Below are 13,305 nucleotides of genomic sequence, written 5' to 3' on the forward strand. Positions count from 1 at the left end.
TATAATATTCTACTATTACAATCTGGTAAAACTGTTCAGACTTCACAGTTTTTCTTCAGCCTGAAATTCCTGTTATAGGGAGAGTGGGGGACTTGGACTGAAGTGATTCTGAGCCAATTTACATCTGCTGAAGATTTGCCCAGGTAGTGGAAAGGGGCCAATAAGACTATGCAAATCAATTAGTCTAATTTGTCTTGAGGATTTTCTCAGACCTCTATGGGTTTTCACACACTTTATTTTTAAATGCTGATTATACTGTCATTTAAGGGAGCAATATGCTGCCTTGACAAGGCTGGTGACTTTAACTTTCTGACATTTTGCCTGCAGACATTTTCTTGCCTTGGCGTGCAGGTTTCTGAGTAGGTGATGGCTATATAGAAGACAGCCCTGATGTTCCAATATCTTGTGAACTCGATGATCCAAAAGTAATGTACTTAATCAAGTGTAAAGCAAAAGGTGATTAAGTTTTGCAGTACTGTACAATGCCTGACTGCTCAGAAATGCATCTTTTGATGTGGTACAGAGAATTGGACCAGTTCTGTCTGCTTTACCAAAAAATGTTGGTTTAGTAATCTGAAAAGAGAGCCTCAGAAATCCCCACAAGTGTTTAACTTTGATGTGAAGCTTTCAAAAGATGATATTTATCTGTTTGCTTGGTTAATTTGCTTGAATCTTAAGCTCAGGAAGGTTTCAATTTGACATCTAGGAAAGTGGTTCTTTGCTTTTTTTCCAAATGAGTTTGAGCAGGGGCAGCAAATTTCCAATCATTGCTAGTTGTTTCAAGCATCCAACCAAAAAAAGGAGAGAAAGCAAAAGAGAAAACCATCAACTCACCTTTCCATTGTGGTTTATATGAATTATTAAGAACTGAGATTCAGTGGAGCCTCAATTTTTGAGCATAGAATCAATACTATATTTTATATAACAAGGGCAGTAAACCCAGTTTGTTCTGCTTCCATCACAGTGAAGCCTTGTCAAGTCTCCCAGGCAACCTAATTCACCAGGGCCAAAGCCTCACGCCACTGATGTGAAAGGTGGATTGAGGTGGGTTGAAAACTGGCTGAAGAGCTGGGCCTGGAGGTGCTGATCATGGCACAAGGTTGAGATGAAGCCAGGAAGCTGCAGTGCCCCACAGGGGCAATACTGGGGTCCAGTCCTGTGTAACACCAGCAGTGATCTGGATGATGAGCAAATCTGGGAGAAGTGACTGGGGTGCCACAGGGTGATGCTGTCATTGAGAGGGACCATGGCAGGCTGCAGAACTGGCTGACAGGAACCTCACAAAGTTCAGAGAGAAGTCTGAAATCCCCAGGGCAGCACATGTAGAAAAATATGCTGGAAAGCAGCTTGGCAGAAAAGGACCTGGGGGTCCTGGCAGGCACCGAGCTGAGGCAATGGTGTTCCCTTGCTGCAGAGTACCCTGAGCTGCCCTGGGCAAAGCACTGCCAGCAGCTTTAGGGAGGTGATCCTTCTCCTGTGTTCGGCACTGGTGAGGTCACACCTGGTTTCTGTGCCCAGTTCTGGGCTCCTCAATGTAGGAGAGACAGGGACATACTGGAGACAGTGTGGCAAAAGGCCACAAAGGTAACTAAAGTACTGGAGCATCTCCTGTGAGGAAAGGCTGAGAGCTGGGACTGAGAAGGCTTGGAAGGGCTTAATGGGTATAAATACCAAAAGCAGGGTGCAAAGGGGTGGAGCAAGGCTCTTGTCAGTGGTATCCTGTGACAGGACCAGGGGCAATGAGCACAGACTGAAATAGAAGGTTCTGTCTGAACATCAGGAAACACACCTGACTGTGAGGTGACCGAGCATGGGCACAGGTTGCCCAGAGAGGTTGTGGAGTCTCCTTTCTTGGAGATAATCAAAAGCCACCTGGACTGGGTGGTTCTGGGTGACTGTTTCAAGGTGGCCCTCCCTACTTGTGCAGTGGGGTTGCACAAGGTGACCACTCGATGTCCTTTCCAAAGTCAACACTTCTATGTTACTGCTATTCTGTGAAAGACTTGTTCACTTCAGTGGGGTTGAGATGTCACCTTCTGTGCAGGAGCCCACAGCATTCAGGTCACTTTCTTGGGCTGTAAGAACTATTTGCAGCCACTACTGCAAATACAGGACAATGTGTTACTATGTCTCAGGCATGAAAGAGAGAGAATAGATCGGCCTGGGTTCAGTGAGAAGTTATCTCTGCAATTATTGCCTCTACAGTGAGGGGGCTGTAAAAAGGACAGTCGTGATGGGCCACAGGCCTGCAGGGAGCTGACACCAGCAATCCCACCTTCAGAGGGGGTAGTTAGGCAGATGTGTGTCAGTCTGTACCCAAAATGTCAAAGGCTCCTTTGTCATAGTATCTGTACCCAAACTACCTGATTGTATTTTAAGCTCCTTTTCCAAACATAAAAACTAAACACAAATTTCCTCCCACATATCACAAGTCACCCCGAACTGCCAACATTCCACATTGCACTGAGCATTAATAATCATGTGGGCACATTTCTCATCCTCTGTATGCCCACAAAGAAAGTTCACACAGTCACCAAGAGGGGAAGGGCTTGAGTAAGCCTACAGAGGAACCAAGGAGAGGTACAGAAAGCTTCAAAGTATTTCCTTTTTGTCCTGCTTGGTAAATGGAATACGGAATGTGACTGACAATGAAGAGGGAAGAAAGAAGATAATAAATCCTGTTTGCTATTTGAGGTTTTAAGTTGTTCTTTGAAACTGGAACCTGAAGTTGACTGAACTGGGTTATACATTACATTTAGGAATATGCAGAGCTTGACTGCAGAAATGTTATACATCCTACAGTATTTGCAATTCTAAATAGAAAAGATGTAACCTAAGAAACTGAGTAATGACCACACAAAATTTAGAAATAATATTTTAAGTCCTTCACTGGAATAATTATATGTCACTCAGCTGAAAAACAATTTCAATCTGCACCTGATGGAAGTTCACCTCACTGTTTCAGACCAAAAAAAAGGAAAAGGGGAATTAAAGGATTTACAGGTTAGAAACTGAACTGTGCATTAACAGTAAAGAGTAAAATACTATCTTTCTAAATAAATTTGCTGAAATTCAAAAGATGCCCGCAAGGAACACTACAGTGTGTTTTTGGGACACCAAACCTTCATTCTTTAATTGTTGCAGGCCAAACTCAGGAAAACAAATGATCATCCACACAACACAACAAATGCCAAAAACCGCTGCTTCAAGTAATGGAGAAGAAACAAATCATGTTTAGACCAATTTTTTAATGTGTGAGAGAGAAAAAGTCTTTCTTTTCCCCGTGAATCTCTTCAATTTGCAAATCCTAGCATCCATAACACACCTCATGCCACACAACTGAAGCAAATAATCCAATCTGTTCAGTCGCTTCCCATTCTCCTTCTTTATCACGTAATCTGTCCAACTGAACCATTGCTATTTATAGTGTTTCCTGTACTCACAGATTCTAGGAGAGAGAGGAATGACTCAAGACTGCTTCTTTTTGCAAAACTTTTAGCCTCTCTCACAATATCATGTAAGCTGAGGAGAAATACTTATTATCTAAAGTAAAAAAACCCCCAACTTCTAACTATGCCAAAGTCCTTCTATTCATCTCAAATCTGCAGCTAGTTCCTCAACTCTAAAAATGACAAAAGAGATTCAGATGTGTTAAAGCCAAAAGGAACCTTTACTGTTCTGATCACTGCCCTAGCATGGATGGTAGAAACCTTTTCTGAAACCCCTGTAGGAAAACCATTTCTGTTGATTGAGCCAGACTGTCTAGATAGAATCTATCTAGCCAAAGTCATCTCACCTTAAATTAAAGATTGTAAATACTGGACACATCATAGATGCTTTATTCTGCTACATAGATTATTTTTTTATCCCGTTACTCTTTTGTAAATATGTACACTATGAATGTAAATATAAGATAGGATCCAGAATTCCTAAGCATTTAAGCAGCTAATTTTCCTCTATATCCTCCTTAAAACACTTTGTGCTCTTTAGGATCTTCTGCCAAATCCTCAAATCTGTACAACATATTCCAGAAACATTCCTACAAGCCTGCTTTGCAAAATAAAACTCCAAGAACTATTGGACATATTCAGATTATTCAGAGAAAGAAAGAGCTGATGCAAAGGATTTAGGAACCATGCCTCATTTCCTATTCCAAATAAATTCAGTAGCAAAAGTTGCTATTCAATTACATTTGCTGTTGAATGAGATCCTTAGAGCTACTTAAAATTCCATTTTCTAAATTATCATGCTACTGATCTCACAATTTATATTGGTGTCTGGTGAGATTTGGGCCCCAACAGAATGTCCTGTTTACAAGAAAGCTTAATTAGCACTAGCATCTCTACACATTTAACAGAAGGGATCCCATTCCTCTTACATGGACAGTATTTGGTCGGTAGAAGTGTCTAAAAATTGTGTTGCATTTTTGCTGACGCTTTCTTCTTAAGCTGCTTTAGCAGACTTCGCAATATCCTACCTGATAAAATTTACTTTGGCCAAAATTAATCAGTCAGCTTGATGTCCTAACATTTACTTTTCTCTTTTGTTGTTTGCAATGCTTCTTGGAACTGGGACAAATATCAGGCGTGTGCTCATGTAAATCTGAGGTATGTACTATATAAATGAGGCCCCAGCTCTCGCTACCTAGCTACCATCTGAGCTGTATTCTTAGATCTCTATTTCTGAAAGGGATCAGCTTTCCTCAGGTGCCATGAAGGCACTAGTAGCTTTAATACTGCTTGTTCAGCTTCCAATTCACAAAGCTGTACCAGCAGCTCCCCCTGCTCCCTTGGGCTGTGATGACCCAGAATCTGAAGCAGCAGCTGAAGCTGCTGTGAATTATATTAATGGCCACAGTCATCATGGATACAAGTTTGCCTTGAACAGAATCGAGGATATCCGTGTGGTACCCCAGGTAAGTGAGGAGCTTGCAGGCAGAACACGCTGCTCGCATGGGGATGCTTGGAAATCACCAAGGGCCTGCAAGGGCTGTATCCTCACATGGGGAAATCAGCATGGCTCTGTTGATTTAAGTGGGGCAAGGACACCTGGTAGCAGTGGAGAATCCAGGTCAGGGGAATGTATCTCTCAAAGAGCAGAACAGAGGGGGAGGGAGAAATGTTCAGATGTTTTTGTACAGTGCTAGAAAGAGCTCGGGTTACAAACGCAGCGCGTTTGCTAGGGCAGATCATCCCAGGTGCTGATTTGTAAGCCCAGTAGCTAATCTGGAGAAAAACTGAGGATAATCTTTGAGATGCAGGTAATTACTTATTGGCTAAACACATACCTATCAAAACTCCATGCTATTTGTGATGTTGTAGTAGGCATTAATTTTACCTAATGTTCCATTGAGCTGCCAAGGAGTCTAAATGGAAATTGCCGTGGCTTATTCTCCCGCAGATCTATTGCTATCAATGAAGGCATCTAGAAAGGCCATAGAAAAGGTCACAAATACAATGTATGTGCCAATTCAGAACCTTTGATTCTCTTAAAACATGGGAAATAGTCAAACAATGACATGAGTGAAACTCCATAGCTGTTTTCTACTTGTTATGAAAGAGAAGATGCCAAAAGATAGGTTTAGAAAAGACTACAACAGACATACATGAGATTAGAAGTGTCCAGAGTTACCCATACAAAAACACTGATGACACTGCTTTGTTCATATTAATGCTTTTACACTAAAATGACTTAATTGGCTTAAATAGAATCACTCATGATTCCATCAGAATCAATCTTGGACCTAGAGAACCCAAGGAACTGTGTCCTGTGTTACAGATACAAATGAACTGGAACAATTCAATGTAATTCCAATGCACTAAACAAGACAGGTCAATATTCACTGGGGTTTGTTTGGTATCTGGTTATAGAAACATGAAGTGTTTTTCATCAGAAAGTTGTTGATTTTTTTTTTAACTACCCAACAAAATAAAATTAAGTTAACTTAAGAGAACTGACTCACTTCATACAAGCTTGACTTTGCCAAATTTATGAGCCTGTTCCTTATTAGCTGGAATAAACTCAGTGTGATTATCTTGACTTACTCCAGATTTGAAGTCCTGTTCTTTTATAAAGTTTAAAGTAAAGACTTTTTCATTTACTCTGCTATATACCTGGAGCTACCCATGATAGGCGGCAACAGAGGAAGTGCAGCCCCAGGGAAGAAATCTGGTGATGTTTTGTGAAGAAATTACATCAATTCCAATGGTTTATTTTTTTTTTTCCTTTCAGGGGCCAAATAATGACATCATATTTCTTGAACTTGACTTACTGGAGACCACGTGCCCTGTTCTCAGCCCTACACCTCTTGCAAATTGCACAGTGAGGAGCTTTGCAGAACATGTGAGTATCTGAACATTACCAGCTGGGTCCAAAGGTGCATGTTCAATATGTTGATGCCAAAGGCCAGGCTATCACCAGATTCCCAAGCTAATGTCATATCCTTGTAACAGCCTTTAACCACCCAACCACTTGTAACATCCTTGCTGACTTCACTGCCCTCATGTCATGAAGGACTTCACTCCTGGATTTCTTTCATGTCCTGTTATCTGGAGAGGACAGATCTCTGCCAACATAACATCCCACACGCAGTCCATGAACGCCTTGGGGCCTTCTACAGGGGCTCCAGATTCAGTCAGCCCAGATGCCATTGCCTCATTGCACACCACAGACAGGGCAGGCTGTCAGTGTCTGCAAAAATACCCTTCCCTTGGCTACATGTGGGTTGTTACCTGCTGCAGTTCCACCAAGGCTTCTCTTCCTAGTTCCAACTGCAGATGAGCTATTCCCTTCAGCTAGGGCTCTGCCTTTGAAGTACTGCTCAGCTGGAATTTACTGGCCTCAGATATTTTGTTCTTATGCAAGTGTGATCCAGCTGTGAGACGCTTTCCTGACCAAAGCAGTGGAAATGTTGTCTGAGCCTGCTGTTTCTAGAATGGGGCCCAATTCACAGAGCTCACTAAATATGAATCATGATCTACCCCTGTATTCATCAGGGCTCAGATTCTATTTTCCATCGGGGGGGAGGTAACTCTAACTGTTCCCTCTTCCCAGTGACTCCAGCTTTGCCTTTGACATCTCCTCCCTGCTGGATCATGTTGCTCACACAAGGCAGCACACTCTGCTGTTACCATGGCCACTGACCAGCTGAGATTAGTGAGAACGTTATCAAAGAGCTCTGTGGAAGGTCTTAATTCATAAGTATTCATATTCTCTGCTCTATATGAGAGACAAGCCTGTACTTAATGTCCACAATCTTGCTACCCTGGTATTTTTGATACTTTTGAGATCCAGATTTGGATCCAGATTCTGTAGCTCTGATCTGCCTTTTACAAAATCACAGACATCAGGACATGCCTAGCAGTGCTTTTGCCATCAGACCAATGTTGCCAGGAATGGTCAGCCAGGATCTGTTCTTTTGAATTTAGTGGCCCTTTATCAGAAAATCCAACAATGTAACCCTTTGATTTTTGTCTCTCTCTAGGCAGTTGAGGGTGACTGTGATGTTAAACTGCAGAAGGTGGATGGGGTATTATCTGTACTTGCTAGCAAATGCCACTCACATGCAGGTAAAGGCTTTGTTCTGTAGATTTGAATCTAGAGGCTGGAGTATTTTTATAGCAGTGGTTACAGTTCAGTGGCTTTTTTGATTCTAAACTCCTGGGTATAAATATGGCATAAAGGACAACAGTTAATGGGTTTTCTAAATCCAGCCCTCTTTTCTGGTTTCATTCCCTTACAAACCCACTGTTTCTCTTTGCTCCTCTTTACTGTGACAACTAAGATACTACAAGACTAACTGGGGAGCAAGTCCCAGATTTGAGTCTTTTCAGTCAGCAGTTTAACCTTAAGAATTTGATTCCTTGTTGGTCTGAGTTTACTTGCACTTGTTGGTCATCAGAGTGCCATTGGCAGATGCAGCTTCTTTACTAAATCCAGCATTTTCAATACTGCCATGGGAAAGCAGAATGTCTATTCTGCCTGCTCAGTGTGAGATCTCTTTGCTCTGTACAAGATGTCTTCAGTACTACTGTCAAAACTGATGACTGAAATAACAAATGCAACTCCAATGAGGTAAAATATCTTCATTTTTCTACCATTCCTTGTGTGAGCTGAAGCACCTTTTCACTGCTGTCATAGGTTTCCAGAAAGAAAATTTTCTAAAAACTGAGTAAGAACATATAAAATGTGCTACTGAAGTCCACAGAAAGATTTGAATGGCCAAGTCGTGTGACACACTGCCACCTATAGCCTGCACTGGAAAAATTCCTGCCACTTTAATTTGGGACAGGCTTTTAAACAGTGCTTTGTGTTACTGAATAGGCCTATAATGCCTTTCTAAACAATTTGCAATCTGATCAAAACATGATCTATTCCTCCTGCAGACTCCAGTGAAGACATTCTCAAAGTCTGCCCTGACTGTCCACTGCTGGCAAGAATGAACGACACAGAGGTGTTAGAAACTGTGTCAGCTGCACTCAATGACTACAACAGCAAAACCACTGATTCTTACCTCAGACTCCTCGAGATTGGAAGAGCCAAAATACAGGTGATTTCTACAGCTATGTCTAGCCTTTAATGTAAACATAATGTTTCATCTGCAGTAATTGTGCACTGCTACCTAGTTATGTTTGCAAACAGACACAATTTACTTGCTCTAATTTGCCCTCCTGATTTGCTTTTAATTTCCCAACTATTATGTGTCATTTTAGCCACAGGATTCCCTTTCACTCCAGTGGGAGATGAAGCCACAGCATTTGCCTTTTATCTTTTCTCAGCAGCTCTGCAGTTTCTGAGCGCAAAGTCAGTGAAACATTTTTCCTGTTTTATCAGTATCACCCAGGGCAAGTTGTTTTTACCGAGTTTGCTGTGGGTGCCACGAACTGCTCTGCACAAGAAGCTAAAGCCAACGTGGGGGCTTGTCAGCTGCTGCCTGAGGATCAGTCTGTGAGTATGGCAGCACATCAGCCCCAGCTCCCCAGCTCTGAGGTGGAAAAGCAGCACCATGCTGGGATGTGCTTGCACTGGAGCAGGAATAGACCCCTGTGGGGATCAAAGTGCAAGAGATGTGTACCATCCTGATATGTTTTCCAATATATAATTCTTAAAGCTATATCACACCTATCTCTTTTCTCTGAGGTATCTGGACTGAATTCTCATGGATTTGAATACATTTGAAAAAGGCTCGAGGACCAGAGACAGAATATTTTCAATGAATAGACTATATATTATTGTTTATTCTTAAAATGAGAACCTGAGAAAATCAGGCTCTTTGTACTGGACAGTTCACAGTCAAAAAAAAAAAAAAAAAGCAGACTGTTTCCCCCTCCTACAATTCCAGTGCACTCAGTTCTCATATATATGCTCTTGAGAATTATACTGTGTACTTTACCATGTTAAAATTCTTCTGTTTCTGATGAAACTGAGTCTTAAGCAGTTTTAGAGGGTGGGAGCTCTTTACCTAAATTCTTATATATTCTTTCCCTCCCTCATATCCAGACATACAAAAGATGTTACTATAGAAGAACACAGGAGTTTCCCTTATTTGCTGCTTATGCATTTAAAGAGCTTTTGTTTTTAAGCCCAGCGGGCTAAAATGTAAGCACTTTACTGCTCAGATAGAACATGAGAACAAGTAGCCATTTCTAAATGTGCTGAAATTAAAAAGTTCTGATGCAGCCTCCCTCTATTTTCTAACTATTTTCTCTTGACTGTGTCCTGTTTTTCCAGAATTTTGGTTTCTGCACAGCAGTGATGGTAAAAGCTCCCACACAAGACCTTCAGGTGGACTGCCAGTTGTATGGACATCAGGTACCAGCTCCAGATACTCCCTTGCTTTCCTGGGTATTCTAGCCTACTGGTACTGCTACAGGGCATCATCTTGAGTTTACTTGTTTCACTATAGACTGCATTAGCCACCTGTGATAACTTAACTTTGTATCCTAAAAGCCAAGGTAAGGTAGCTCCTGATTATCCTATGGATTTCTGTGCTGGGAATTAAGTCATGTCTGCCATCCATGCCTGACACAATTTGCCCTCTTGACCATCTGGCAGATTCACATGTCTGTCAAGGCAAAGGGAACCAAACTCTGCTCAGCTAAAGGATGGGGCAGATAAATGTGAAACAGAAATCTGCATTGTGGGTCTGGAGGCTTTTAGTCCTTAGACATGACTGAAATCAGGGACCTTGTCCTGCACTGCTGTAGCAAGGGGAGGGAAACGTGCACTCGACCTGAGTACTCTCCAGGTATTTTAGCTCACATTTGGTCTCAGGAGGGCTAGGTGGTGGTTGGGTACTTCCTATGGACAACAGCTCTTGGTAGCTCAACAGTAATTAGCTGTCTAAGAGGTATATGAAAGAGAAAATGAGACAGCTGGTCTTGAATGTTTCACCAGCTGTGCAGGTGGCCCTGAAAGATCGTATAGCACAGAATTTGGTCCTGATGAATCATTGGCTATAAAAAATGTGTTCCTGGATTCCTGTGCATGTGTTCCGATGCAAATCAGACTTCCTGATAGTCAGGAACATTTGAACTTGGGTTGCAGGCCTGCAGCTTTTAGGAGCAGGGTAACTAGTAAGGTATCAATTACCTGTACATCACAAACCCCAAACCCCTGAAAACCAACATGAGCTGTTTTTCTTTTCCAGCCTGGAGTTACCTATGCTCATCCAGGTCAAGACACATCAGCAGGACTGGCACCCAGTGCTGTGGGTGTCACAAACCACAATCTTGGGCTTTTCCACAATAACCCTGTTGCATCTGAATCCAGCTCTTCAGAAATGTTCCGTTCCATGCTCCCAGCAAAACCAGTAGCAAAGAGAGCAGTTGCAGAGGCTGCTCAGCATGACAAAGTCCCTCGTCCTGTTGGCTTTGTGCCTCCTCCTCCTCCCTGCCCTGGCAGGATTCGCTATTTCGATATCTAGGCTGTGTTTCAGACATGCAATGCAGCCAAACTGAGAGATCAGTGCAGCAGCAACATGCAGACCACAACATCGACTACAAATAGCTGAGAACACTTGCCTCTCAGCCTGAATGAGTTTTACCCTCCAGAGGGGAGAGCCATGGTCAGGGTCTTGCAAAGGCCTGCTCCAAAATATAGATTGTTACAATTTATAGCAGTAGTTTACTTTACATACAGGGATTCTCTAGTTAAAATACAGAAAACATTGTTTCAGTGAAACTGTTGTAAGAGCTATACAACAGTTGTAGCTTTGTGATAGAAACACCACGTGAAAGGTTAGTTCACAATAAAATGTTCAAAGCTTTGCTACCTTCTATCTGTATATATTTTCATTTAGTTGTCAAGTATCTCCTTCACAGCATTATGAGTCATATTCTGGGCTTGATTTCAAAAACACTAAGCTCCTGCACTTCTCATCAGCTTCACTGGGATGTGTGGGTGCTGAGCACTGCGGAAAATCAGGTCAGTCCTCCCTTTTGATCACACACCAATAGCACTAAAGAAGTGGCAGGAAAAAAAGTACTTTTCCCTTCCACCTCTAATGTTTCCTACCATGTACCTGCTTTTGATATCCACCAGAAGTACCTCAAAACTTTTGGACGTGGCACAAGAGCATCCATGTCTATGAAAAGAACAGAGAGTCAGGACACAGTCATTGCTGGCAGGCTGAAAGCATCAATCCCTGCAGCCAAGTGCATGTGCATTGTCTGCCTGCCAGCAGACACACAGGTGCAGTGCAGTCGTGGGGTCCTGCACAATCTGTGTGCATATGAGGAAATGCCAGTTCAAGGAAATAAAAAATATATGACTGGCATGTATCTCATATAACAGGACCCTGACAGTGATGGCAATTTACCATTGTCCGAGCAGTCAAATCTTCCTTGAATTTCTGGCACATGTTAGAGGCAGAATCTATTCTAGGTAGAGAATTAATAAGGGGCTGGGGCCAGAAGGATCTTTACTGCCAGCCAGATTGGAATTCTGCAGGCCCTGGGGAGCAGTCTCAAAGACAGTCATGAATGTTTAACCAGGAACAGCACTTGCTACAAGATAATTATCATGCAGGCAGCAAAAAATTGCAGAACACATGTCATTTCTGAACTCTTTCAAATAACCTGTCCTGTTCTCCTAGCTACAACCATACAGTACTCAGTAAGCAACACAACTAACACTTGCTCTTGGTGATAGTGCAACAGCTCACAGTATAGAGAGGTTCTGCTCTGTTGTGCCAATGGGGAAAGGAAAAGTCATTGGCACATGCGCCAGTGCTTCAGCTGGGTGTGTGGAGAAAGGAAAATCTTTCTCTATCAGACTCTATAAACCACAGCCTGATGTGATGGCAGCACACTGAGGGCAAGCTCTCCTGTGAAGGTAGCTGCTCTCACATTCCAGCAAACGCTGAGTTTTACAGGAAGTGTGTTGTGGGCAATTGCACCAGGCATAGCCACTCAGTGGCTCAGGGAGTTTTTGCTCCTCGGTAAAGCAGTGGCTCCAGTATAACCTGCATGCAGCCTTTCCTTCAAAAAGTGTTAGTATTAAGCTGTAGAAATCTCTTAATGCAGTAAGATACGAGGTCTTCCCGTCTCACTGCATGAGACACAGCACAGGATTTAATGAAACTGCAACTATTGAGTTTTGGATCCCTGTGACACCAGATACATGAGACTTTTCAAAACTAGGAATCATCATTACTAAACTATAGATATTGTCTTCTATATAATGAAATAGGAACTATTTAATAGAAGAGAGAGTGTTTTCCAGGCGTAGAAAATTTTCTGATTGTAGAAACAATGTTTATAAAAGGGATCCCTACCTATGGGGATCCCTGAAATCCAGAAATGCTGCATTTTCTTGTTGCCTTTTCAAACCACATAAAGCAAAGATATATACCAGAAACATCTGCAGGCTCCATACTTCACAGATGTTCTCCTATAGCTGGTGAAACTAATCCCTTTTTTTCTAAAGCAGGAAGAAAAAAATTTTCTGTGTGCATTCCACTTTGGTAGCCGTGCTTCTTCTTTCTCCTTAGCACTTGTCCTCTTAAGGACACATTGTGCCCCCTTACAGATCTGTTTTCCATGACTTCTTTGAAGCAATCACTTTGTCTCCCACCAGTATAGCCCCATGTTTATGCACCTAGGCCTTAGTAACAGAGTCAGTATGTAACAGTAAATTCTCTGGGCAATGAGACATATGAAATGGTGGTAGATGAAATACAAATGCCTCCTCCCTTGAAATGCAGCATGAAGAGTTTTGCCTGGTCTGCATCACTGGCTGACAATGTTTTTCAGCTTTTTCAGACCCTGTTTTGCAAAAGCTCATGTACTTCATGTGCTGCTTTGG

At 42.2% G+C, this 13,305-nt stretch overlaps 1 protein-coding gene across 1 annotated transcript; it reads left to right on the top strand.

Moving 5' to 3' along the window:
- The first annotated feature begins 4,482 nt into the window (after window positions 1–4,482).
- AHSG (alpha 2-HS glycoprotein) lies at window positions 4,483–11,276 on the top strand. Its single transcript, XM_064720991.1, has 7 exons — window positions 4,483–4,915; window positions 6,232–6,342; window positions 7,484–7,568; window positions 8,385–8,548; window positions 8,833–8,946; window positions 9,730–9,810; window positions 10,649–11,276. The coding sequence occupies exons 1-7, from the start codon at window positions 4,712–4,714 to the stop codon at window positions 10,922–10,924; spliced, it is 1,035 nt and encodes a 344-aa protein (XP_064577061.1). The 5' UTR covers window positions 4,483–4,711; the 3' UTR covers window positions 10,925–11,276.
- Window positions 11,277–13,305: the final 2,029 nt, after the last annotated feature.

Source organism: Zonotrichia leucophrys, chromosome 9, assembly GCF_028769735.1.
Source record: "Zonotrichia leucophrys gambelii isolate GWCS_2022_RI chromosome 9, RI_Zleu_2.0, whole genome shotgun sequence".
NCBI lineage: Eukaryota > Metazoa > Chordata > Aves > Passeriformes > Passerellidae > Zonotrichia > Zonotrichia leucophrys.